This window comes from Solanum dulcamara, chromosome 7 (genome assembly GCF_947179165.1).
Source record: "Solanum dulcamara chromosome 7, daSolDulc1.2, whole genome shotgun sequence".
Taxonomy (NCBI): Eukaryota; Viridiplantae; Streptophyta; class Magnoliopsida; order Solanales; family Solanaceae; genus Solanum; species Solanum dulcamara.
In genome coordinates this window covers 2013216-2039525 of record NC_077243.1, presented here as the reverse complement: position 1 = coordinate 2039525, position 26310 = coordinate 2013216, and the positions used below count along the sequence as shown (strand labels likewise).

At 36.1% G+C, this 26310-nt stretch overlaps 2 protein-coding genes across 5 annotated transcripts; one reads left to right on the top strand and one right to left on the bottom strand.

The window, feature by feature from the left end:
- Nucleotides 1-365: 365 nt before the first annotated feature.
- On the top strand, nucleotides 366-6048 carry LOC129894201 (protein PAF1 homolog). The gene is made up of 12 exons (XM_055969765.1): nucleotides 366-1648; nucleotides 2296-2364; nucleotides 3322-3429; nucleotides 3520-3703; nucleotides 3787-3863; nucleotides 3958-4077; nucleotides 4437-4545; nucleotides 4982-5068; nucleotides 5162-5230; nucleotides 5332-5403; nucleotides 5488-5631; nucleotides 5728-6048. Exons 1-12 carry the CDS (start codon nucleotides 738-740, stop codon nucleotides 5872-5874), a joined length of 2097 nt encoding a protein of 698 aa, XP_055825740.1. The 5' UTR covers nucleotides 366-737; the 3' UTR covers nucleotides 5875-6048.
- Nucleotides 6049-6586: 538 nt separating this feature from the next.
- LOC129894200 (MMS19 nucleotide excision repair protein homolog) lies at nucleotides 6587-24443 on the bottom strand. Of its 4 annotated transcripts, XR_008767641.1 has the most exons (22): nucleotides 24189-24443; nucleotides 24035-24097; nucleotides 23894-23948; nucleotides 22618-22715; nucleotides 22025-22183; nucleotides 21871-21930; nucleotides 20930-21118; nucleotides 20094-20147; nucleotides 18124-18210; nucleotides 17323-18028; nucleotides 15992-16371; nucleotides 15484-15557; nucleotides 14821-14926; nucleotides 13833-14686; nucleotides 12973-13048; nucleotides 12764-12875; nucleotides 10269-10345; nucleotides 8372-8452; nucleotides 7744-7823; nucleotides 7589-7658; nucleotides 7257-7312; nucleotides 6587-7162 (listed from the first exon to the last, which is right to left on the bottom strand). XR_008767641.1 is itself a non-coding variant. In XM_055969763.1 (21 exons), exons 1-20 carry the CDS (start codon nucleotides 24264-24266, stop codon nucleotides 7625-7627), a joined length of 3423 nt encoding a protein of 1140 aa, XP_055825738.1. In that variant the 5' UTR covers nucleotides 24267-24443; the 3' UTR covers nucleotides 6587-7312; nucleotides 7589-7624. The 4 variants fall into 4 exon arrangements, 3 of the variants coding, with proteins under 3 accessions (XP_055825738.1, XP_055825736.1, XP_055825739.1); XM_055969763.1 differs by having other exon boundaries at nucleotides 6587-7312; XM_055969761.1 differs by lacking the exon at nucleotides 7257-7312.
- Nucleotides 24444-26310: the final 1867 nt, after the last annotated feature.

The following is a 26310-nucleotide window of genomic DNA, read 5'->3' as shown; positions in this document are numbered from 1 at the left end:
CATTACTTGCTTCGAATTATTTCTCAAAATCTAATTACTAAAAATGACTATTATTATAAAATAATGACATTAATTATTATTTTTAATTTTGAATGAGCTAAAATTTAAAATGAAGAAGGAAAAGTGAAGGAGCAAATATTATTTTTGTCATAAATATTTGGTCAAAGTAAAGCGAAAGGAGTCATTTTTTTGGGAAAGTTTTTAAGCGACGAATGCTACTCAACTGGCAAACTTGCTGAGCTAAATAAAAATATTTGTCTCCTACTAAAATTGTTGCTCATTTATCCACCATTTTCTTCTGTTTTTTTCTTTTGGTTTCAATTTTGACAGATTAGCTTGATTTCTTCTTTAATTTGAATTGGAATTCCTTCTGCTTTAATTGTGTTGGTATTGAAAATTGTTTGTGAATTTCTACTTCATTTTCTTTTGATTCGAATTTCAATTGTCTGTTTTTCCCTTCAAATTCAATTCTCGTTTTCTATAGATAGATCTTTTTGACTCAATTTTGTATTGGGTTAGGTTACCCAGTTTTTGGATTTTGAGAATGCTGAAATCAACATAATCTTTTATAGCGGTATTTGTTTCATTAGGGTTCTTTTGATTTGATTGTGTGTGCTATAGATAAATCTCAAGTGGTGGAAAGAGGATTTGAGAATTGTAAAGGTTATTTTGGTGGTTCTGTTTCTTCCTAGGGTTTTAGTTTGCATTCGGAGTTTTGTTTTGCCGTTTGAGTGTCCATGGCTTCGTATAGGCCATTCCCTCCACCGTCTCAGTCGAGTTTTGTTCCTCCGCCACCGCCTCCGCAGAATCAGAACCCTCCGCCACCACCATCTCAATCCAGGGGAAGCCAGTACTCGCAGAATTGGGGTTACGGGGTGAATGATGGATCTTCCTATACTCAGCAGAATTACTCTCAGGTGCACCAGTCTTCAAATTATCAGCACCCTGGTTACGTCCCTCCACCTCCTCCGGCGAGAAATCAGTATCCACCTCCACCCCCTCCTCCTGCGGATTCTTCGTATCCACCTCCGCCACCTCCTTCTGGGAAACCTCCACCCCCTCCTGCTCCAATGTATTATCCATCTTCTCAGTACTCACAGTATACCCAAAACCAGCCCTTGGAGCCCCCACCTCCACCACCCCCTCCTTCGTCTCCTCCAAGTTCTGCCATTCCTCCTCCCCCCCCACCTTCTCAGCCACCTTCCCCTCCCCCACCTCCTTCATCAGTTCCCCCTCTGAGCCAACGTAATGAAAGCAGGCCTAGTGCAGAGAAAAGGCGCGAATCTGGTTGGCGGGAATCAGGGCATGGTAACCACGCTGCTCGCTCTAAGCAGCCTGGGCATTCTGTTCCTCCATTGCCAGCGAAAAAATCCAATGTTCCTTCAGGGAGGGTTGAGACTGAGGAAGAGAGGAGGTTAAGGAAGAAGAGAGAATTAGAAAAGCAAAGGCATGACGAGAAGCATAGGCAGCACTTAAAGGAATCACAGAATAGGGTTCTGCAGAAAACCCAAATTTTAGCTTCTGGTATGAAGGGTCATGGGTCAATTAGCGCATCACATATGGCTGACAGAAGAACTGCCCCTTTGCTAAGTGGTGAGAGGACAGAAAACCGGTTGAAGAAGCCGACCACATTTCTTTGCAAGTTAAAGTAAGACATTAATTCTGGATTTACTATCAGCCAAGTGATTGTTTGATCATTATATGTTCTAATTGATCTACGTTGGATTAGTTACCTGATATATTATCTATTATCCACTCTCTGGAGATTGGAGTTTTCAAGTATACTGATTGCTCGAAAGTAATGCTCTGTTTCGGATACTTCTGGAATGTTACATACCACTATATGCTTTGACTTACCTTGTAATGAGACGATAAGCAATCATTTAAGCATGCAAATATAATCTTGCCATCCTCCCCCCATATAGTACATGAAATTTTGTCGCAATGCTTTGAGATCCTTTTTAGTTTGTACTTTCTTCTAGTTCTGTTCAAATTTGTTCTTGTCGGTGTGGTTTCAGTTTGGGTCATGGTAAGGGTGAATTACACGTGATGTGTGATGTTCGTCCATAGGGTAGGCTGGTGATAAACTTAATGGACACCAGTAATTCAGATGATTGGTGTATTTAGTTATTTTCTGAATGACTTATCTTATGTAGTGTTGTATCTTTACAAATGTTCCTTTATGTGTCAGGATTATTTGTGAAAAGACTATGGTATGTTATATTAGGGACTAACAAATCATTTTACATATTAGAGATTGCTGAATGTTCTGTAATTTTTGTATGTACTCTGCAGATTCAGAAATGAATTACCAGATCCGACAGCGCAACCAAAGCTTTTGACTTTAAGAAGAGACCCAGATCGGTATGTGATTCTGCTTTTTGTTGTGCTGGTCCTCCCACTTGTATATATGATAATCAATTCAACTACAAATGCATCTTCTGACAAAACTAGAGTAAACTAAGCAAATCATGCTCTTTATATGTAGACGAAATGTTCCATCTAGAGTGTGCACCTTTTGTCAAGGTCGTCAGCGTTAAGTGAGACTTCTTTCCCAAGTGATGCTCGCTAGCCTTTTACACTCTTTCCCTTGAACATTTTTATTGTGGATCGCTAGTTTGCTACATAGGCCTAATTTGGAATTGTGCTTTAACCATCTCCTCTGGTTAGTCTGATCCAGAAGTTGTTAGGCTATCGTTGTTGGTGTGAGAATGGACATGGAGAGCTATTTCCTCGCTTTTTTTAAAACCATTTTCATCTAGCAGTGTAATTTGTTGATTTTTGGTTGTTGCACAGCATTGCCATGCCCACTATATTTAACACTATGCATGAATTTGCCTAGAATTTGGCCTATAATCTTTGAAGGATAATATTGTTATCTACCTATTGATCAATCACTATTGCTTTAATGGTTATTGCTACATTTCTCATGTTAGATGTTAGTCGTTGCAGTTAGTTGATTTACATTGTTAAGCATTTAAAGTTTGAGTATTGCTTATGAGCCTAATTTGAAGTTTGAGTGCAAGGACTAACACTTGTGAGGAATAAATGACCTTTTGTTTTAGTAGTTACTAACTTCATCTGCGCTAGAGTAGGCAAGCGTTTAGCTTATCCTGTGATTCTCTTTCCTTTCCACGTCCTTTCTTTTGGGAAGCAACTTTTGTTAGCAATATATATATATATACAAAGAATTATTGAACTGGAGAGACTGCTGGTAGAGCGTAGCTTGAAAGTGATAGTTTTTGATACATGAAACTCCAGGTTGTCGTCAGAGCATTACTGTTGTCATTTTTTCTAAGAGCAATTCATTTAAGTGTGCAGATTTACGAAATACTCAATTACATCATTGGAGAAAATGCACAAGCCTCAACTATATGTTGAACCAGACCTTGGAATTCCGCTTGACCTTCTTGATCTCAGTGTATACAAGTATGTTACGTGCTCTCTCTCCTTTTCTTCAAGTAGCACATTTTAATGGAAAACTTATCTGTTGTTTTACCTTGTTGTTGGCTTGCTTAGTCCTCCCAAGGGCGTAAAGATACCACTTGCTCCAGAAGATGAAGAGTTGTTGCGTGATGACGATCCTATAACCCCCATCAAGAAAGATGGCATAAAAAAGAAGGAAAGACCAACTGACAAAGGTGTTTCTTGGCTGGTCAAAACACAATACATTTCTCCTCTTAGCACGGAGTCAGCAAAACAGGTTCCTGCTAATGATAGTGTATAAAGAATGTTTTTGAAGGAGTAGCAAAACCTTAATGAACTTATTGTTTATGCCATTTGTAGTCTCTTACTGAAAAGCAAGCTAAAGAATTGCGAGAAACAAAAGGTGGACGCAACATTTTGGAGAATCTTAACAATAGGTTACTTCTGTTTTCAGTGTCCATGCTATTCATGTCTAAGATAGTGAGACATAGTTGAGACCTGAATCTTGTATTCCTCAAACCCTGTTTTCAGAGATAGACAAATCCAGGAGATTGAGGCTTCATTTGAGGCATGCAAGTCACGGCCCATTCATGCGACCAATCGCAGATTGCAGCCTGTCAAAGTCCAGCCACTTTACCCTGACTTTGATCGGTAAGTCTTCCTCTCGTTTGTCCTTCTCCTGTTATGTTAGATATCTACATGTTGAAGAGCGATGTAAGAAGATCATATTTCAGTATAACTAATGCATTCTCCCTCTATATTTCTCGTCATCCAAAAGTATGTGGTATTGTCTTCTAATATGCATGTGCAAAGGGCTCAGACATTTCCTAGTTTCTCCTTCTATTGTTGATTTATCATCTTGTGATAATTGCAGCTTCAAGTCTTTTTTTTCCTTTTGATTGTCTGGACGGGGAAAAGCTTATCTCAATTTATAAAACTCACGGAGCCATTAGATCATAGCAATCTGTTGGTGTTGGAGATAACATGAACAACTAATACTACTTTGCCAGGTACAAAGACCAGTTTGTTCTTGCGAATTTTGATAGTGGTGCTCCAACTGCTGATTCAGAAACCTACAACAAGTTGGATAAAACTGTTCGTGATGCATGTGAATCACAGGTGAAATTATTGATTAGATGACTATCTCCAAATTTGTAATGCTTTTTCCAGGTTAGTAAGCCAAGGGGAACACTCCTTTCATCAGTAGATGTGAAGGAGCAATTGCTAAGTGAAAGAAAGATCGGCAAAGTCAGATTTTTCATATGAAAACTAAGACCCAATATATTCATCTTCTCCAAACCTATATCTAGAATCATTTTGCAATCAGCTCCTTGTCCAACATCACTTGAACAAAGGGAGAATGTTCAATCCAAACTTTTATTGGGTTTTGAAGGCCTTTGCCACGAGTGTTGGTATACAAATTCTCCTGGACATAATTATTTGTCTGTGTCACCAGCATGGATGATCTTTTATTTACCCTCGGACCTCCATGACACTATGATGTTTGGATGCAATCTTAATGAACATGAATTTTGATTTACAATACACCTTGCAGGCCGTTATGAAAAGTTTTGTTGCTACAAGCTCAGATGCAGATAAACCTGACAAATTTCTGGCATATATGGTCCCTGCACCAAATGAGGTTAAATTTCATGTTGTTTAAATGGAAAGGTTGGTTCCATGGGCATAAATCTTATTTAATGATAATCTGTTGCTTTTTCGTGGATTGTGACAGCTATCGAAGGATATGTATGATGAAAATGAGGATATCTCATACTCTTGGGTTCGGGAGTATCACTGGGATGTATGAACCTTTTCTGAGTGCTGAAGTCAGCCTTGCTACCTTTTTGTACATTCATAAATTACTTAGTTGTGTTAATATTTCCCTCATATGCCCAATTGCAGGTCCGAGGTGATGATGCAGATGATCCTACTACATACGTTGTGGCATTTGGTGGAACAGAGGCCCGTTACATGGTAAAACTGTGTTATACTTGTAAAAGTTTATATATGGTTTTAACCCTGCAACTTAAACCCTACTGTGGATGTGATGTGATCCAGCCTCTTCCAACAAAGCTTGTTTTGAGAAAAAAGAGAGCTAGAGAAGGAAAATCAAATGATGAAGTTGAACATTTCCCAGTTCCCTCGAGTGTTACAGTAAGGAAGAGACCAACCGTAGCTGCCATTGAACTGAAAGAAGAAGGGGTAATGAAGCCCAGCCTGATTCTCGCTTCATTTTTTTTTCCTGCAGCCTTTTCTATTTGCAGCTAAACTGGTTATGACATTGTTGGATCCACATAGGGTTATACAACAGCTTTGAAGGGGGGTGTTTCAAGTTCAAAGAGAACAAGAATCAGTCATGAAGATGCTGTTGGTGAACAACAGAATGATATGCTTGATGATGATCAAGATCAATCTAGTGGCGGCGAGTACTATATGTCTGATTGATTCCTTCACATTTATTTCAGCTGATCAGATAATTTACAGCAAAAAGAAAAAAAGAAAGGGTAGGTACATGAGAGAGGTTGCATGAATAAGCAATGCTTTGTACCATATAGGAATTTTGCTCTTTGAAAAGATTGAACTTTCAAGTAATTTGAATATGCTACGATGATTGTCTGACCTGACCGTAATTTCTGTGTGGTCTGCCCTACCCTATACTCTCCTCACGGATCTCGCATAAGGTTTGGCAACTTGTGTTTCAAGTCTCGGTATCAGCTTTCTCAAAATTGCTCATTGTGCACTTATGTGTGTTGTGGCGGTGTTTAGAAATGGACTAGGGGGTGGATATTGGCTTAGCATAACATCTGTTTTGTGCTTTACATTTATATCCTTGTTTGGCCAAGCTTCTTAAAGATACATATTTTTTCCCCTCAAAGTTCAGGTGGTAAAAAATAAGGTGATTTTTAAAACTTGGCCAAACAGGGCTATAATCCTTTATACTTGCGAATCTAATGTCACAGTGATGTACACATTGCACTTCGTCAATTAGTCTGTCATACGAGTATTTTGGAAAAGAAAAACATTTATAAGGAGCTCTGTTTTCATTTACCTGAAAGAATATAAACAGTACTGAGGGCTATCGGCCATCATATTTCTTTTTTCATCACATTATTGTTTTAAGTTTAATATGACAAATCATAGTTTGGCAGAGGTAATGTAAATATAAACGCAACTGTTAATCATGTAGAAATCACGTGCTAAAATATGGTGTCACCAGGATTTAAATTACTACAATCGAATCTTGTTGAAGGAAATTGAATGAATAGGATCCCATGGAGGGTAGTAGAACCAAGCTTTGAAGCAAATAGTTTCAGCCATAACGGTTCAATACGGTTCCCCAGTTGTGGAATGACATTCATGTCAGTAACAAGTTCCAAGCTTTACAAAAGCCGGTAAAATTTTCATTTACAGTTTGCTCCTATGCATCCAACTGAGGGGAGGTGGGATGTCATTGTAGCATTAAGGCTGATGCATCACCAGTTAATCTCTCTCACACGGGTGGGGAATAAAACCGCTGCCCCTTCCTATGTTGAGTCACTGAACCTGGGACTATTCCTTTGTCAAACAAGTATACTGCAATTGATGGCTGAGTTGACTGCTGGATGTTCCATAAGCAAGAACTGCGATTGAAGAGCAACCGCTCAAGACCCCGGGTTTTCCCCTCATCTACGGAGACCACTTCCTCATATTGAAATTTCAAGACCATGTCATTGGCAACATGTCTTGACACCCCCTGGCCAAATTAAAATAATAAACAAACAGAAAACAAGGACTGATTGCAGATCTATCAGTAAGCTACTATACAAGCAGAAGCAAGAGGGGAATACCAAATGCAAGGATGCAACACATGAATGTAGTAGCAAGCCTGCTTATCTACGCAATCCTGTCAGCATAAAAGCAATCAAGCATGGTAAGCAAAACTCTATGTGGAAACCGCGGTCAATAACTAGGTTGTTGAGGTGAGAGTGCACAGCAGATCATTGATAGGAGGATGTGCATCTTGCAAAGGTAGAAAATGTATAGAAGAAGTGGATCAAAAGTCACAAACATCCGAAGTAACGAATTTCCGCACATGCCATATTTATGCAATAATATGTGCCCAATACTTATACATTGGTGAGTTGAGGTAATTATTGATGACACGTGATATAGATATTACCCAACCAGGCTTGCAAGGTGGTCTGATGCGTGCTTTTTAGAAGTGAATACTCCTTGATGCAATTGAAGCCCTAAGAATTAACAAAACCCCACAAAAATATAAGGTTTCAACTTGTTAATGTGTATATAATTAATGTAAAGAATATAATCTCTTACCAAGCTAGCCGACATTTGACTGCCTCTAGACGAACAACCCTCTTTGGATCATCAAGAGCTTTGGTTATAGCTTGCAACACCTAAATACGAAAAGATACATTGTTGAAATCCAGGCTTCATGAAAAAGACGAGAAGAATATCTCGTACTCCTGATAAGTAAGTGGTGGCATTCTTCTAGAAGATACACATGCCACTTCCCCAAAAATTTGAAGATCAACAACAAATCCAAACTTGACGTTGATCATGTTAGGTCCATTAGTAATTACAACCTTACCACTGAAGAATTCATGAAAATCATGTATGCACATATTATAAATTTATACGAAATGAAAGCACTCAGGTTCTCAGGGATGCAAACTAGGACCACTGCAATCTTACGACATGATCATGAAGGGACAAGCGGATGCAGAACACAGCAGCAGCTCATTGAAACGCATGAACACTAACTAAAACAGTCAAGTAACTTAAGCCATGTAAGCTTGAGTAGGGATGGCAATGAAGTAGAGGATGAGACGGAGCGGGACGGGATTGCATCCATTGTTAGGCCTTCAATTAATTTTTCAGGACCGATCTGATAAAATGATGTATAATCAAATCATGATTACATTTCACACTACAAAACACCAACCTGTTTTCTCATGGGATATATCCTCGCATGTGGCAGCTCCGACATGGCACCAAGGCACTGGATTGCAGTCTCTCGAATCACCTGCTAATTTTTTAAAATGTCAAAATTAAGAAAGGCCACAGGACTGAAGATGATTTCATGAAAGACTTCACCAAATTTTACTAAACAAATGGTGCTTAATTGCAAGGAAGGAGCTCTTCCCAGTTCCCACGACCTATCCCGGCTTGTCCCCAGAGACATAAAGCAAAGACCAAGCAGAATGGAATTTCGGGACCTCACATGTAAATTGGAAAGAATTTAGAAGAACTTTTTATTAGATTCAGCAGGAATTTTTATGACTTCAAGGAGTTGGGGTGGTGTTGGGTGAAAGACGTTTATGGAGATTTGGTATAAAGAAGCAGGCTCCATGGAACAAGGTAATCATGGAAAAATTTAGGATTCCAGGAGGCTTCAGGGCAGAAAACACCACTCCGTTATTCTTTTTGGAAGCATGGAAAAAATTTAGTGGTATGTACAGCAGTTTCTTTTTGACACTAGTAGTATGCATTGAGACTCACATTTCTGCACGTCTACAGGATTTCTTGCCAGAAGTAGATGACAACGACAATGACAACGACTCAAGTGGAAACAAGTTGGAGTCGGTTATATGAATCCTAATTGACCGCGTTTGTTCATTTAAATTCAGCCGACATTATACAAAATAGAAAGTACTGAAATTCTGTATGGAGTTTGATCTGTTCTCATAGCATCTCCATTTCTTTCCTTTCATATTTTATCCCGTCATAAATGTGATCATATTTTATCTTGTCTAATATTTTTTGACCAATTTGAAAAAACAAAATAAAACAATCTGGTATGACTACACATCCATTCAACATTTGCATCTCTGAGACACTCATCTTGTGGATGTGTTCAACTTTAGGGGTCCAACAATCACTCCTACAACATTGTTGGTCTTATATGTAGAAATTACCTATCACTTTAGTAGGGAACCAGGTGTAGATGATAATCCATCAAAATCGATGGTTATGGTTACGAAAAGGCCAAGCTCACTAGGGCTGGGTCTAGAAGAGACCATTTGTATTGAAAGGTAGCGGAATTCCAAAACGATTGAGTACTTCATAAACAATATTTTTCACATGACAACCAGGATCCTTGGAGGTGCAAAATGGGGAGTAGTGAGCTATTTTCAATGAAATCCTACTATAACAAGCTCTTGATTAGTGAGGAATTGGCTTTCAAAATCCATCTGTTTTATCCTCACGTCACTAAGAATATAGAGCGTTTTGAGAGATGAAAACTTGAGAAAAAAGAGAATTACATATACCACTTGGTATTTCGTGTAAAAACTTGGACAAAGATGTGGACCATCAATATCCTATACATTGTCAGGTAGACAGCATGAACATTTACGTAATGTGAACGCCAGGACTCTTCAGTTGAACCTTCAGATTACGGAGGGGCAAGACAAAGGGCGATAGAGGTTGCTCTATTAGCACACACATGTGGTGTGCGCAAAGAAAAGAGAAGTAAGAAAAATCTTTTGCAGGGACAAAAATAATTTTATACATATGGGGAACAACCCCTTGTTCCTTGTTTCGTTTTGGTGCACACATGAGGTCTCAATTTGTACAAAAGAGAGTATTTTTCGTATAGAATCAAATTACTTATGCTCTCTACTCATTAGTGTAACACTTCTATACGATAGAGCTATTTTTCCTCCCATCTTCAGTATAATTGTTTGACTTAACAAAAAAGAAAGTCATATGCCATGAGCCGAAGTCTAGTATCTCATGACATGGATTTTATGCATCTTTCTTTTTATGTTCTTTCTTTTCTTGAGGAGGTGGGGGAGGGAATGGGCATCCAAGAATCCCAAATGGAAAGAAACTTTTACCATCACATAAGGATAGGATGTGAGCTCAATAAGTCTGCGGATAACCATGGGGGCATTTTCTACGATAGCTTCTTGTTCTGCAAAAACGAAAGTAGCAGTTGAAAAATGAATGACAGAACCATTGAATGCCAAATTTAACATTAAAGCGTGAAAACCCACCTGATTAACCTTTTTTGTATAAAGTAATAATTTTATTTAAATGTTTGAAACCACGTGTATACAAGAAGTACACCAAATGGTAGAAAACCTACAGAAAGATATGGTTTTTGACAAAAGACATTCAATCTTTCTATACATAAACGAACCTAACAGGTGCACCAAAAAAAATAAGGGATAAAAGACTGTTCCTCAATTGTACAGGTTCAACTATACACTTTCAAAACTCTCCAATTTCACGACTTAAGATAGTCATAACTCATAAGAGGATTATCAAACAAAAAAAAAGGTCCCTATTACACCTAAGGGTGTGGTTTAGTGGTCAATGAAGTGGGTTGAGAATCATGAGGTCTCAGATTCAAATTTATTTGCACAAAGATGTGATAGTGTGTAAAAGACTATGTTTAGTATTCTTCGAGATGAATTGGTTATTTTGATTGTAAATCTCAAAATTCATAATCTCAAATTTCCAAACTAAAATTAATGCTACATAAAATACAACTAATGTAGCATATCAAATGAAGATGAGGAGTTAAAATTAACACAAAAAGACAGCATAAACTTCCAAATATAAGCAAATATATATATATATATATATTCCTCTTCACTTAATATAAGAAAAACATATTGAAATTTGTATTTTAAAATGATAAGGGATGTCTAAGACTTCTATTTCTTTCCTGCAGTGAATTGACTCTTATTCTTTAAATCTTTAACAAAAAAATATTGTTTACATCAAAGAATTCAACATAGTGATACATCTTGCATGATAAATGCTAATAAGAATCGTTCCCTTTTGTAAAACTTACAACCTATAAACATCTTGCAAACTGACTGAAATAAACTAGAAAAGCATGAACTATAAAGAAGATTTTTTTAAGTCTAGCAATAGAAAGTTTACCCTGATGATGTCCCGTCAAAGACATTCATGGAAATACAGAAAAGATTAGCATGGCCTTAGTGCAAGGTGACACAAAGAAATGATCCGTGAATTCTAATTGTCAGGCTTCCAGACCAAATACATTATGACCACTTCGATGCCCAGAGGTTACTAATCTCCATATGTGCTTCTTTTACTTATCTTTATGTTACTGCTACATTAGTTTAATTCCTATAAGTGAAGTTGTTTGGTGTAGTAGATAGATGTGTGAATAACGCTTCTGTTTGAAAAAAAATTCTGCTGGCTAAATGTGATCATATTTTATCTTGTCTAATATTTTTTGACCAATTTGAAAAAACAAAATAAAACAATCTGGTATGACTACACATCCATTCAACATTTGCATCTCTGAGACACTCATCTTGTGGATGTGTTCAACTTTAGGGGTCCAACAATCACTCCTACAACATTGTTGGTCTTATATGTAGAAATTACCTATCACTTTAGTAGGGAACCAGGTGTAGATGATAATCCATCAAAATCGATGGTTATGGTTACGAAAAGGCCAAGCTCACTAGGGCTGGGTCTAGAAGAGACCATTTGTATTGAAAGGTAGCGGAATTCCAAAACGATTGAGTACTTCATAAACAATATTTTTCACATGACAACCAGGATCCTTGGAGGTGCAAAATGGGGAGTAGTGACTAAAATAACATCCGATAATGAATAAAAATGAACAACAACAACAACAACAACAGGCCCAGTATAATCCCACCATGTGGGGTCTGGAGAGGGTAGAGTGTACGCAGACCTAACCCCCACCTTGAAAGGTAGGGCGGCTGTTTCCGAAAGACCCTCCACTTAAGAGAGAAGAACAAGAGAGGAAAAACAAGGAAAACAAGACATAGGTCAATAGAGTCAAGCATATCGAAAACAATATAAAAATATGAATAATGAGAGCGAGAAAGTAAGGGTAGGAAAGACCGGAAAGAAAGGAGCATTAACTACTATAGATAAATAAGATACCCACGGTAAACCGGACCACCAAATATAAGCAGTAATCAAATGCAGAATGAATAAAAATGAACAATGATAATTAATCACCTTAATATCATTAATATTATGATTCGTAAGTATATAACTAGTTTTGCGAACCAAATCATCCTAACGTACTCAAAGAGTAAAGTACATCTAGCATCTCATAGAAAGATCTTCAGCAAGTACAAAATTGGCAGCCAATGAAGCTCTTCTAGATTATTCAAGTTACTTCCAAAAGCTAATTGCCAACATCTTTAACTTCTTTATGCAACCTTAAAGATGAACACCTAACAATATGCATGATACAGTAAATATGCAAATCCTTAGCTGATGGTGGTCAATAAGCAAATTTGCACATGCTGCAGCAATGAACTTTTCAGAACTAAAAGAAATTCTCACAGAAATAAGCAAATGCTCTTACCATTTTTATCCGTTAATATTCCAGAGAGAACTATTAAGACACTGTAAATTATCTCCTTGTGAGAGACATCCGTGCTCAATATAAGAAAACAATCCATAAGTACAGGAAGGACCTGTATACAAGGAAAAATATCATAAGCAATCTACCTCAGGTCTGACCATCAACAATATAAGAACTAAATAGTTGTGGTCATTGTGCTGATCACTCACCTTTTTGGCATCACCAACAACAGCAGCAAGAGGAGTTTCAGATACCAGGTGTGCAAAAGCTTGATAGAGAAAACACCTGAAATCGCAGGACGATTTAACTTGAAAAATGAGGATGTAAAACAGGCAAGACAGCTTAATATTAAATCAGATCTATAGCAGTCAAATTCAACTCATCACAGTTAGCTCTTTTAAGACAGAAGTCCTCTTATTTAATCATTAATCAGGGAAAACGATGTATCTACTGAAAATTCTAACAAAATATTATCCTTGTTTCATTTGGGAAGGAACAAAACTTTGGAAACATATGTTACGGGGATTCATGTATGCATTGACATGGATATGTTCAACATTCAACAAGGCTTAGCGTACTTTGAAAATCCAAATGAAACAACCCATACACGAGTAGAACAAGGTAAACGAATGGGACATGATGAGCAAGCTTGGTATTTTCATTCTGCTTTTTTTCTTTTCAGATTAGCATTGAAATTTCATAGATGACAAGACACACCCACCCACCACCCGGACTTTATGCCTGTAATATGTTGCACCTAATACCCCTTTCTGCATTTGACAGCCTACTGCAGAACTTACATTTTAACTTAGTACACTACTTAAAGATAATCGTATTAAGATTATACAAAATGACTTGTTTAAAAAAGACATGGAAATTAATCAAGAAACTTTTTACCAAGACGCCAAAAGCTTCTTAACATCTATTGGCATTCTTAGGCTTCTGAATGTTTCATCGTCAAACCAAGAACCAGTAAATTATAGTTTCCACCATAACCAGACAGAAAATGAGTGTGTGAAGCTCCACTTATATAAACAAAAGAAAACTTCTCAACTATATTTATATGTACCTTGAAGTGGATGAATCACATTTTACTATTGCAGATAAGAACATAGGCATCATAATGTTGAAAAATCGTTGTTTATAAAGTGGGCGAATGATTGCATGGTAATTTCTGTTCAAACAAGCATCAGAATCACTCATAAGAATATGAAATGCATCAGCAGCTGATTTTCTGAGACAGAGCACTTTGTGCTCTGGGGGATCTTTCATTTGATCATTAAAAGGAAGCAAATTTCCCTGATCTTCATTTGAAACTAAGCAACTCAATAAAGTCATAGTCACATCTTTTAGCTTCTCATGACCCCGCATAAGCAGACCTTTCCCTATCCATGCTAATGCAACAATAGCATGACTATTCAGATTAATTAGTCTCGGGTTACTCATATCAACTGCACCACCATCATTGCCCTCTTTGCCAATACTAATGTTGCACCACATTACATTCTTGAATAGCGTATCAATAACTTCTTCAAGACTGCAGTCTTCTGATATATTCAAAGGAAGTTTGTTAACCAAAGAACCCAGGGCCTGAGCTGAGGGAATATGACCTTCAAGGAGAGTCATCACCAATAACTGTAATAAGAATCTTATATTTGGTATCTGAGTTTGAGGACGCAATGCAATTACAACTGACGCGAAGAGTGAAGTAATCCATTCGTCTCGACATGACAAACCCTCAGAAGTCTGACCAAGTTGAGTTTTCTTGTTAAAGAGATCGGTTACTAGAACCAGATCTTTTGAAAGGAAAAAGGAGCTTGTTTCCATCACATCAATAGCTTTCTGAAGAACCTTTTCCTGGCTTTCCACTGAACAGCCCATCACAGCTTGCTTCATTGCACCCATTGTTGCACCCAGAAGTTCCTAAGGTAAATTATAGTATGTTTTAAAGCACATTTCTCATTGAGCTTGTGGGAAAATCAGATGAAAGCCAAATATTTCTTGAAATAGAACAAGACACCCAAAGAGAACGGAATGAAAAAATATGCTATGCTTACCTTTCCCTTTGCTTCTAGACTCAAAGATGTGCTATTTTCCATTTTAGCGAAAATATTAACCGCAAAATTCAAAGAGACTTCATCTGCACCTCCATTGCCATGGAACCTGAGAGGCAACCAAAAAATACAAATCCAACCTTTGCTCAAGAACATTGCAAAACCTAGAAAAATATTGAGCTACTTAACTCATTAAGCCCAACTGCTAGACAAAAAATCCAATTATCTTTCGACTTACTTACATGTAGGTTGACTCCACCTGCCAAATGGAACAACTAGAAGATACTTTTGTTAGGGTGTGAGACTTGCTCAAGCATTTCCGAGGTACAGGAAACTGTGAATACTGTGACTACAGAAATAAAGGCAAGAAAAGAGCAACTAAATACTATGTACTTTTTACACTTTCCTTTCCCTTTGTTCTCCGTCCTTAACCCATTTTTTATAAATATTTTTGTTTCTGGGAGCATAAGTGGAAAAGCAAGCTAGTGAACCAATGTGAAACTGGGTTGCATCAAATATCACACATGAGAAAAATCAACAGAGATTACTGGACAGCCAGACGAGGATGCATCATAATAGAGAATGCAATAAGGAGAAATAACTTGAACAGAAATGGAATAGAATGGAAAGCTAATAAAAGCGAGATTGTAGAGATTGAGTTCGTACCATGGAAGTACCTTATTGGAATAACATTCCAAAAGCCCAGCTGTCAATCCAGCTAACTGCCGATCTCCATGGACCTGCAACAAGAGAAAGATGTTCTGTTAATATAAAGTCAAGATGTTAGTGAAAGGAAACAGAGAGTTGAAAGGGGGGATGCGCTCAATAGCGAGGTCTTCCATTTCTAGTTTAGTCATTTGTAGCATGAATTCATGGGAGCATACACCTACATGTGTACTAAACATGCCAGAAAGAGAAAAAAGTGTTTTATCACTAGTTTAGTTAGTTGCAGCAGGATTTCATGGAAAACATACTCCTAGATATATACTAAACAAGCCAAAGTATTGAAGTAGGATGCACATGACTGGAAGAAGCACACTAGCGAACTTGACTTAAGAATGACACAAGTACATGACATTTCTTGTAACAGGAGGGTTTACAATGCCCCAAAATTAAACAGACAATGCATGTGGTAAGTTAATAACAGCCTCGAGGTTTCAATTAGTACACGTACAAAAATCTCAGTTAAGCTGGCAGATATAGTCTTCTCCAATTCGCTTACAACACTATGCATGAAACTCTTCCCGGTCAATCCGATATCAAAAATGGCCTCCAGTTTGAGCGATTGGGGCATATTTAAGTCAACAGAAGATATCAGAGAAACAATCTTTTGCCTGACAATACTGTTAAAGCTAGCTGCCTTCTCGTCCTCAGGATACTTATTGACAAACAAGCTGATCTCCACTAGTGCTTTGAGTGCGGCCTTCCATAGAAACTTCTTGTTGAAATCAGATTCAATGATTGACGTCAAAGTCAGCAAGATATTCTCATACATGAGCTTTGAGACTAAAATAAAGCTTCCAGGAAATGTAGCCAAGATCTCCAAACCTTTAACTACAAATTGAACACAAAAAAGAAAAGACTTCACTCAAAAACAATTAAATTACACTTAGCAGAACACAATAAGCATAGAAGCAACTCAAATTCACTACGAGCTTAACGGGTTCAATTGATCATAAGACAAAGTGAGGGCAAGTTCCTAAAAGAGGAAGAAAACCTAAAATAAGTTATGCACTCTCCCAACAAGGCGGAAGAACTAACAGCATCAGATTGCATCACACCCAATGACCTATTTTGATATTGCAACAACGAAGAAAGAGAATTTTAAATTATGTAGCAGGTCAGCTCTTTCTCTACTCCATTATCAATTTTTAACAGGTAAAATCTCTACATTACTTAGGGACTCATGGGCAACAACTAGGGAAACACATCTAATAAGGTCCACTTTTTTGATAAGGAAAATAATATGTCGGTGCTGACAGCAATAAATAGATGCATTAATGTTACAGATACGGAGAACGTTGAGCTTCTATCAGGTGGAGTGCCCACTTTGTTTACATATTTTAATTAATGCCAACAACAAAAAGTTTGTATGCATCTATTTTTCTTTAAAAAACAAGAAATCCCCAATTGCTAGTGAAGCACGGTTCGGAACTCGGCGGATTATGGGTTCACCTCTCTGCCCTTCTCCACCTTAATACTAGGCTTTTGTCTGTAACAAGTTTGAACCATGTGCCTAATCCACGTATCACTCAGTTGCGCTCTTCCCATCAGAACAAAGCCCTCAGCGCGTGTATATCTATTTTGAACTATCAATAGCTCGTACCAGCCATCAAAGCATCTTATTTGCTCCATTTTTAGAGGGAAGAGCAATTGGGAGGACCAATAGTGGATTTATAAGAAAATTGACAAGACAATGAACACCATTTTACTTATATGACTTAGTATAAAGAAGAAAACAGCTCAGTTCCAGAACAAATTCATTTGTTAAAGAGAAGCACTTACCTGCGGCATAAACATAAGCATTCCAAGTGCTTTCAACACAACTTGTTCGAATGAGACAAAAGAAAACATTGCATAATGATGTGCAGAAACTATGAAGTATCTGGAACCAAGAGTCACGTGCTAGATCAGGAGCTGAAGTGATTTTATCAGAGCTGACTACCAGCTGTCTGCATGCAGCAAGGAGTTCAACACATAGATACAAGGCTCCAAAGTTAAAGTTTGCATCCAAAGCTGAATGAACAGTTCCGTGGGAATTTTCAACCGAGAGCCTTAAAGCATCCACCAACCGAGGAAAGAAACTTTCAAAAACTTTATTGCAGGAAGATCCAGAAGCTTTAATGCAAACAGAAAGAACATGCCCAACTGCATGTAATCTCTGCTTGTATTGGGTAGAAAGACTATTAAAATCGTTGAAGTGGGAAAAGGAGTTCAGAAATGTGCGTATATCCCCATCACCCAGAATCAAACTCAAGAATGAATCATTATGCTGTCGAACAAGCACCTGAAGAAGTTCAATGGCCTGTGTCATAATTTCACTCTCATGAAAACCTAATCCATCAATTGGATCGGAATCCACTAACAAAGTGGATTGTGGACAAGTAAATAGTGCATCTTTTAATGCAGACCACAGGGATTCTGTGTATTTTTCTGTTCTATCACCGCCATATTTCAATGTGCAGTAGCTAAGGTACTTCAAAGATTCCACCTGTCGCACAAGAATCCATGAAACTATTTAAAAATTAAGACATTATCAACCCAAAGACTAATAACATGGAACAAATTGCAATCGTTGGAACTAACCTTTGCTGACGGCAGAGAAGAAGATAGTTTGTCAAGAAGTAATGGAATGACTGAGGGTTCAAAAAGTGGTGTCGAAGCAAATGCCAGCTAGAAATCAGCAAAAGGATGTTAGAATCTAATAAAAACCAAAAACTTGGTAAAGGAACTGAAAGGAAAAAGTTCCAAAAATTGTAGTATCTAATATTGCTAATTGAATATATGTAAAAGGGATGTGAAAAACGAAAAGACAACAATAAAATGTGAACGTGAATAGCATGTTATCTCTATCGCCTTTCTAGACAAACACATTAGATCAAATTATGGCACTACACGATTAATTTTCATAATTTAAGATATCCTATGTATGGGAATAGGCCCTTCAGTTTAACATTTGGAAAGCATATACCACTCGTTCAATTTCAAGAACCTCACACCTACTAAGAATTGGTCCAAAGTGCAGTCGTATCAATAATAAGAAGCATAACTTAACATCAATGAAGTCTATGTGCCAATAAAGAGCAAAGTAACCAAAGCAAGAGACAATGAGTCCACGATGCTAAAAGAGGTTCTCCCAAAAAAAGATTTAATGTAAAAGACAATCAGATTGTCCATATATAAGAGTTTTATCATATTACTGGGCAATACCTACTACCAAGGCTTGCACATAATCTCCTAACTTTATAGGAAGCCTCTCCCAACCTCATCAAGAACTTCGCTACGGAAATCACACATCCCTCAATTTCTTCAGCATAAACGCTTTAAACAAATAAAATAAAGACGAGTAGTGGTAAACAAATCTGAAGCCCAAAGGTTAAAAGATTGAGGTTCCAACTACTAATTCAACTAAATCCTCTTAGCCAATGAATAACTGCAAAGTCTTGGACTAGCATGAACTACCTGCCCAACAGTTGATGGACCAGGTTGTGCCCATCCAGAGAGTTAGACGAAGATAGCATGATACAAATTTTAAGACCTTGTTGATCAATTCATTAACACATTAATTTTTAAATGGAAACCATCTCAAGCTTCAAATAACACTCTTCCTTGGTGGGGATAAAGTAACAATTTTATTACTAAACCACCTTATTCCCTGAATGAAAGAGAATATTATTATCCAGAAACTAAAAGGATACACCTCCAGTGGAAGCACTCTATGGAAGAGAACCATATATCAGCACCTACAGTCAATTCTCGAGGGGCATCAAGATTGAATCAGAAATTCTTACAGCTCTATCCTATGCTATGTTATATGGAGTAAGCAAAAATTAAGAAGACCCTAAGTAAGTAGCATTGCTAAGATCTACAAAAGTTGTAAGCTTCAATGTATGCATACATTGCTTAGTTAAATTTTGAAAGACTTTATTTATGTTTTTTGGATAGATGGAGGGGAAAATGACTCATTGCACATGCATAAGTTCAATTTTTTAACAAGTACTCATTGCACATGCATAAGTTCATTTTTTTTCCAAGTACTCATTGCACATACATATATCTCTATAAATGCCACTTCAGCAATAAAGACACATCAGATCACTATGCATTAGTACATATATTGTGGACCATATGTGAGCCTTCCCCAGAATTAAGCTTGCAAATACTGCTACTAATCTCTTGCAGAAAAGTTGGAAGAAGAAAAATCTCTTCTCAACTAGAAAAAATATCAGTTGTTTTAAAACTTAGCCACAACTAGAAAAAAATCGATACCCCATAACTAGAAAATATGTTAACCAAAGTGATGCAACTCAACTTAGCTTATTAATATTTACATTTTCTTGAGATTCACAAAATCATGTCTAATGTTCGCAGGAACAGTCAATCTTTGGGGACCTATGGGGATCATATGTGAACTCCAGAACAAATACCTTGACCTAATGATCCATGAATGGATTGACTTGTTGGGGCTTTTAGTATGAAGATACAAAGCATAACATCAATTATAAAAGACGCTTTAGGACTGGTTTTAATAAAAGCACTATAAGAAATTGGCATACCATTAGGGCCCTTGAGAGTTCCCCCCTCTTTATATCAACATCATCACTCTTAGGCTGGATATTCCAAAGAATAAGACAAATGAAAATTTGTAAAGTACAAAAAAGGGTGGTGGAAGAGAGAAAATAATGACTTTGAATCAATTATCAAAGATAAATAACACAATTGTAATTTAAAGTACCTGATAAATTAGCTACTTTCTCATAAGTATAAGGCTATTAATAATGAAGTCATTTGCTTATACTACCCCTTCAAATGCAAGCTTGAATGGTAAGGTATACTAAAAGATTGGAATCTCAATCACTAGAAACATTGTTTTTGAATGGTATCATCAACCCCAAAGAGAATAAATATGGTATACTACAAGATAAAAAAAGGAGTTTCTCTTGATGTCAGACAAGATAGCACTATCACTTTTTTTTGGTTTAATTACCAGGCCATACTTAGGAGTTAGAACTATAGCTTTCCAGGGAGATCTATTAAAATTATCTTCACTAAATGTTGAGGCAACTAACATAGTCAGATATATATTTCCTAAATAAAGGAAAAACACAATTTCCTATTCATCAGCATTTTAGCTCCCAAGGGTAGTGGTCGATTAAGTGGGTTAGAACCATAAGGTCTCGGGTTCAAATCTCAGAAGAGACAAAAACACTAGATGATTTCTTTTCATCTGTCCAGGCTTGGTGGACAGAACTACCTGGTACATGTTGCTATGGGAGGTGGCAGGTATTCTGTGGAATTAATCGAGGTGCACGCAAGCTGGCCCGGACACCACTACGGTTATGATTAAAAAAAAATGCAAAGGCAGATGGGCATTATAATTCAATGATCTCACATGGGTAAAATGGATAGGAAAGTAACATTCCAAAATCTCAAACAAATCCCCTGCAAAATTCGCCAATGGACCAGAAGCTTCGGGAAATAATTGTGCCAGCAGTTCAACAATATGAAATATGAGCATCAAGCACTGTGGATCCTTTTCACCATCAATAGCTTCACAGATTCCATAAACGAGATCATCACCCTAGGTGGTCACAATCCAAACATCAAAATTAAACATGTTAAGGATCCTAAAGCAAACAAATACATAGGTGGAAGGGAGTAATAGGCTTGTAAACAGAAACTATATACCATACTCGAAATAACAACAGAATGGAATGTCGGGGACTGCTATATAAGTTTGGTAAGATATTAGCACCACATATCTACAGGACTGCATGTTTCTCAGGTGAAGAAGATACGCAATCCCTTCAAATTATACTGTTATAAGGCCCCTTGGCCTAATCACGAATTTAAGAAAATGTATTTAAAAGGGTAACTGAAAATTGAAGCAGCTAGAGCTAGAAACAAAGACGTATAAGCCATTGGATGTCAAAAAAAAAAATATTATGACTGTTTGCCAAATTACATGCACATTGACTATTTCACTGGGTAAGGATAACTTTGTTCACCAAGGCTTAGACTGTGCTTGTTCACCAAGGCTTAGACTATGCTTGTTCAACAAGGCTTAGACAAATGGAGGAATATTATAACTTTTCTTTGTTTCTTTAGTACTTTGGTGTAAAGAGGCTTATTTATTGTTACAATTTACAAATAAAGAGAATATCATCTTGGAGTAGTATTAATGAACTCTTTTGCTTTATCAACCCAAAAAAAAGAGGTACGGAAAGCTAGTAGTTTAAATTATAGTATTGTTTTGTTGCTTACCCAAACAGTCGTGCTATAATTATCACAAAAATCAAATAGCATTAACTGAAAATAATTAAAAGCTATTACCAGTGAAACAAGTGCATCCCGATAGCGATTTAATAGGCATTCCAATATTTGAAAGCAAAGCTGCAAAAATTAGACAGAGTAAACTCACTTAGCTGAAGATACTTCCAACAGGTGTAGAAAGAACAGTTTATTTATTTGTGTACAATCACTATACCTTCTTGTCTTGCTGCCCCAAGGACTGCACCTGCAGGCTTTTCAGATAAGACTCTGCAACAGCCTTTGCTTGACTCTTATTGATCATACCAGTATCAGTTTTCCTCCTTAGTAGAGCCAAACAACCGACAAGGGCACCATGCAACGCTTTCCAATCTGCCTGATACAAGTACAGTATCATCTATTCAGAGAACTAAGATGATAACCAATTAAAAAGCAAATATACAAAAAGGTAAAGATACATGGTGAGCACAGCGGTTGAATTTTTCCAAATTGTTGGACGGATAGTACAACAATACGATATATTCCTATTAGAAGCTTAAGAGTGCTTTGTAGTTGAGCTTCAAGATTTTTTAGAAAATCAAATAAAATCCATTTCATAAGTTTAAGCCTTAAGATTTTAGTTCACCAATAAGACAAACTTTTTCATCATAAGTTCCTATTCTGAAAAGAGCAGTTCACCAGTAATGAACTAACTTGGTACAGATACAAGGTACAAACTAAAGGACATGCAGATAAGGGCATTAGCTGGTATCTTGTTTTTATCATATTGTCTTTATAAGGCAAACACCTGAACCTAAAATGCTAGCTCACCAGCCTCTCTGTGAAGAATTCTATCAAGCTGCTTATTGCGGTATCACCCAACGGCTTCGATATTAGTTGCATCAATAGTTCTCCAAGTAAGAGGATACCTGGAAGATCAAAGGGAATAGAAGGAAGGATAAAATTTAAATTACGGAGAAAAAAATAGTTCTACCAGAGGAAAATAGCAAATGTGTATAGATCTACCAGAGCTTTCAGCATAAAGCGCAAATAAGCAACAGGTTTTATTGCCAGGGCGCAAACGGAAAAAATAAAAAATACAAATGAAATTCAAGAGTGATATCTATAAACAGTAACAACAATCATGGGGACAATAAATTGAGAAAATTTCTAACCAACTTAAATAGTTAGTGTTCAGTACTTCTCTTCAAAACAAACCCTGTGGGTGATAGACGAACATCTTCGTACGACTAAGCAAGACAAACTCGTCATCGTGTTTTGCACCTTACTAATAAGGTTTAAACACACCTCAAGCAAGGCACTGGCAACAATGGGAAAATTTCCATGGACATGCAAAACTGCTCACATTACAGCCACTACTAATCATGACATAAATACATACACAATGTTACTGGGAACCGATAATGAATATTTACTATGGTTCAAGAGAATAGCTAATCGGCATCTCTGGCATTTTTCAACAAATTGAGTTTCATAATTACCCGAATGCAAATTTGTTACATGAACAAATTTGCAACACATGATGTCTCTCTAATTAAATCCCCACTTGGCTAAGCAAGGATTTCAGAATTTTCACAGTAGATAACAAATCAATAAGTTCCCAACAGATTTATCGGTTTTCTCAGCGTCTCACTTTCTCTGGACTATGTATACTCTTACGGAGAGGGTGGTACATCTTACCTCAATTGCTCTTTCGAATGAAATTTCTCTAAATATCAAAAAAATAGTAGATAGTACACGGCACTCTTAAACATCCCTATCCAAACACTGGAATCAAAAAAGGTGCAGAATAATGTGAACATAAACAACTAGTCTACATTTAAAATGCTCAAACGGGGGGCCACTCGAACCTTGTCCCTGACAACTTCATTCCTGGTCCTATCCAAGTCTAATACAGCGTTATAATAATTGATTGAAAGAGAGTACAATTACAGTTACCAATTCTTTGTCAATGGATTAATTTACCCCTTCCCCACAAAAAAAAAAACTCAGAAAAATCCTAAAATACTCAAATCCTTCCGACAAATATTTCAATTATCAAAACTAGTACCAATAACCAAAAGATGAAAGAAAAAGGAAAGGGTACCTCTTGAACGAGTGATACTATCTGTAGTGGTCAAATACATCTCCATCTCCCTGACCTATATGTACACACCACAAAATTTAGCTTAGCAAAACAATTAAGTAAGCAAATTGCATAAAAAAACAAATCTTACTAGTCACCCACCAAGGTTTCTAAGCTTAACAGGTCATTCTTCACAAGACGAGCAATTGCATCAATGCTTGCAGCCTGCAAACGCGAAATAAACAAGTGCAATTAGATACTTGTACACTTTTCGTGACTAGCTGAAATTGTATGAAAGTAAGAGAGAACAACATACCTGCTGTGCTGCTGAGCTGGAAGAGCTAACGTAAGACTCAATGTGAGTGACATACTGAATTGTCGGAGTGCCACCCATAACAATACAGTGCCGAGAAGAGGAATTTTAAGGACAAAAGGTAATCGGAGGGTTTAAGGAACGGCGAGGGTTTTTAAAGGAGCGGTGGAGGAAATTGCCGGAGTGTTAAATATATACAGTAAAGTACGCGGGCAGTAAACGTGTTTCTCTAAAATTGGGAACAAGAAAATACAATTGTCTTAAAATATTCTTTATACACGATATCTTGAAATTGAAAGGCAAACAAAAAGATTTATATTAACTATATAGTGCATTATAAAAAAATATTAGGAAAAACATTAAAAAAGTGAACATCATTTGATGTACGAACTAAATTATCTCGAATTTTAACTTTGAAATTATAATCATTTCATTAATTTATTTTATTTTAAAATAATATCAAATTAGATGAGATAATATAAAGTATTCAACATTGAATTATAGATTGAATCTATATCAAGTTAAATAAAATAAATTTTATATGTTCGATAATACAAAAATAAATCATGAAATGTTTTATCTTATACCACAAATCAAACGACTCCAAAGTCAGACTCCCAATTAGAAAATTTCATTTAATATCTTGAAAAATATCATTAAGAATGTACTTATCTCTATTAGGTAGAATTTTTTAATTTCAACTCTCTTTAAAAAATTTATAGAAAGAGGCCATACTCACACAATTTAAATTTCTCGAAAACAACAACAACAATATAACAAAAATAATAATAATAACAAGCTCTCAATTTGAAAAAATCATAGATAGAGACAATACTCACACAATATGAATCTATATTCCTTTAGGGGAATTGTTTATCCTTCGGCTAAAATTAATTGAGTTTTGTGATAGTAGTATGTACGAGACATATTATATGTATATTAAATTGGTGTACATAATCAGATTAGATTATAATTTATATATGTAATAATATATATATATATATATATATAATGAATAGGAGTTGTCGATGACTCAAAAACAATTATTTGAAAAGTTTAGTGCATCAAATTTTTTAATATGTATTTTATTAGATATTTAATTTAAGCTTATTATCTATATTAAATTAATATACACATAATACGTCTCGTACATATCATTGTTATAAAATATACTTAATTTTAACACACAATCTCTCATCAATTCCTCATTTAATTATAATAAATTGGTATAATTTGATATTAACAACTAGTACAGGTAAAAATTTACCTATTTTCACCTCAAATCTTTTATCGAAGTTGATTTAATTGCATAGTTAGAAGTAGTTTGCTTGATAGTTCATTTCACGTCATTTAGATTAGACTTATTTTTAGGTATTTATTAGCTAAAATAACATTAAAGGAATTTATAATGTTTGAATAAAATAAAAAAAATATCTTTAAGCTTTTTTTTTCAAATTAGATTATAATAAAAAGTTATTAGTTAAGATTCTTAACTTACGACTTATTCTCATAAATCATAAATTCTAAATTCATCATATATTCTTCCTCACCCCACTCACTTCATCCGACATATGATAATAATTAAATTAAAGACTTTAATTTTAGTTAAAACAATTATAATCATGATAATTATAATAAAATAAATATGAATATCAATACCTAAACCCATATCAAACATATGATGATTCCCAATATAAAAAAACATTCATACCAATCATGACATAAACTATGTCTCGATACCCCAAAATTAATTTTCTACCAAAGAATATGATATTAATTGGACTGTCATACATATAATTTTATTAGGTAGAAAGAGGGAAAATGAATAAGCAAAAGAAACCACCATTATTGCACCACCTGCCTGGAAAAATTATATTTCTGGCCCATACCATTTCTTCTTTTGTTTAATAATTTTGATAGTTAGAATCTTTTGAAACCAAACGATATAAAAGAAAGACAGAATTCAAAAAGAAAAAACACAATGGGCAATTTTAAAAATATTTGTTAACCTATATGACTTAAATTTTAGTGGAAAAGAAATTCACAATTTCAAGTGCAAACATTTTCATATTAATAGATATATAAAGTTTGCCGTGAGTGAGTGATCGACAACTCAAACAATTCT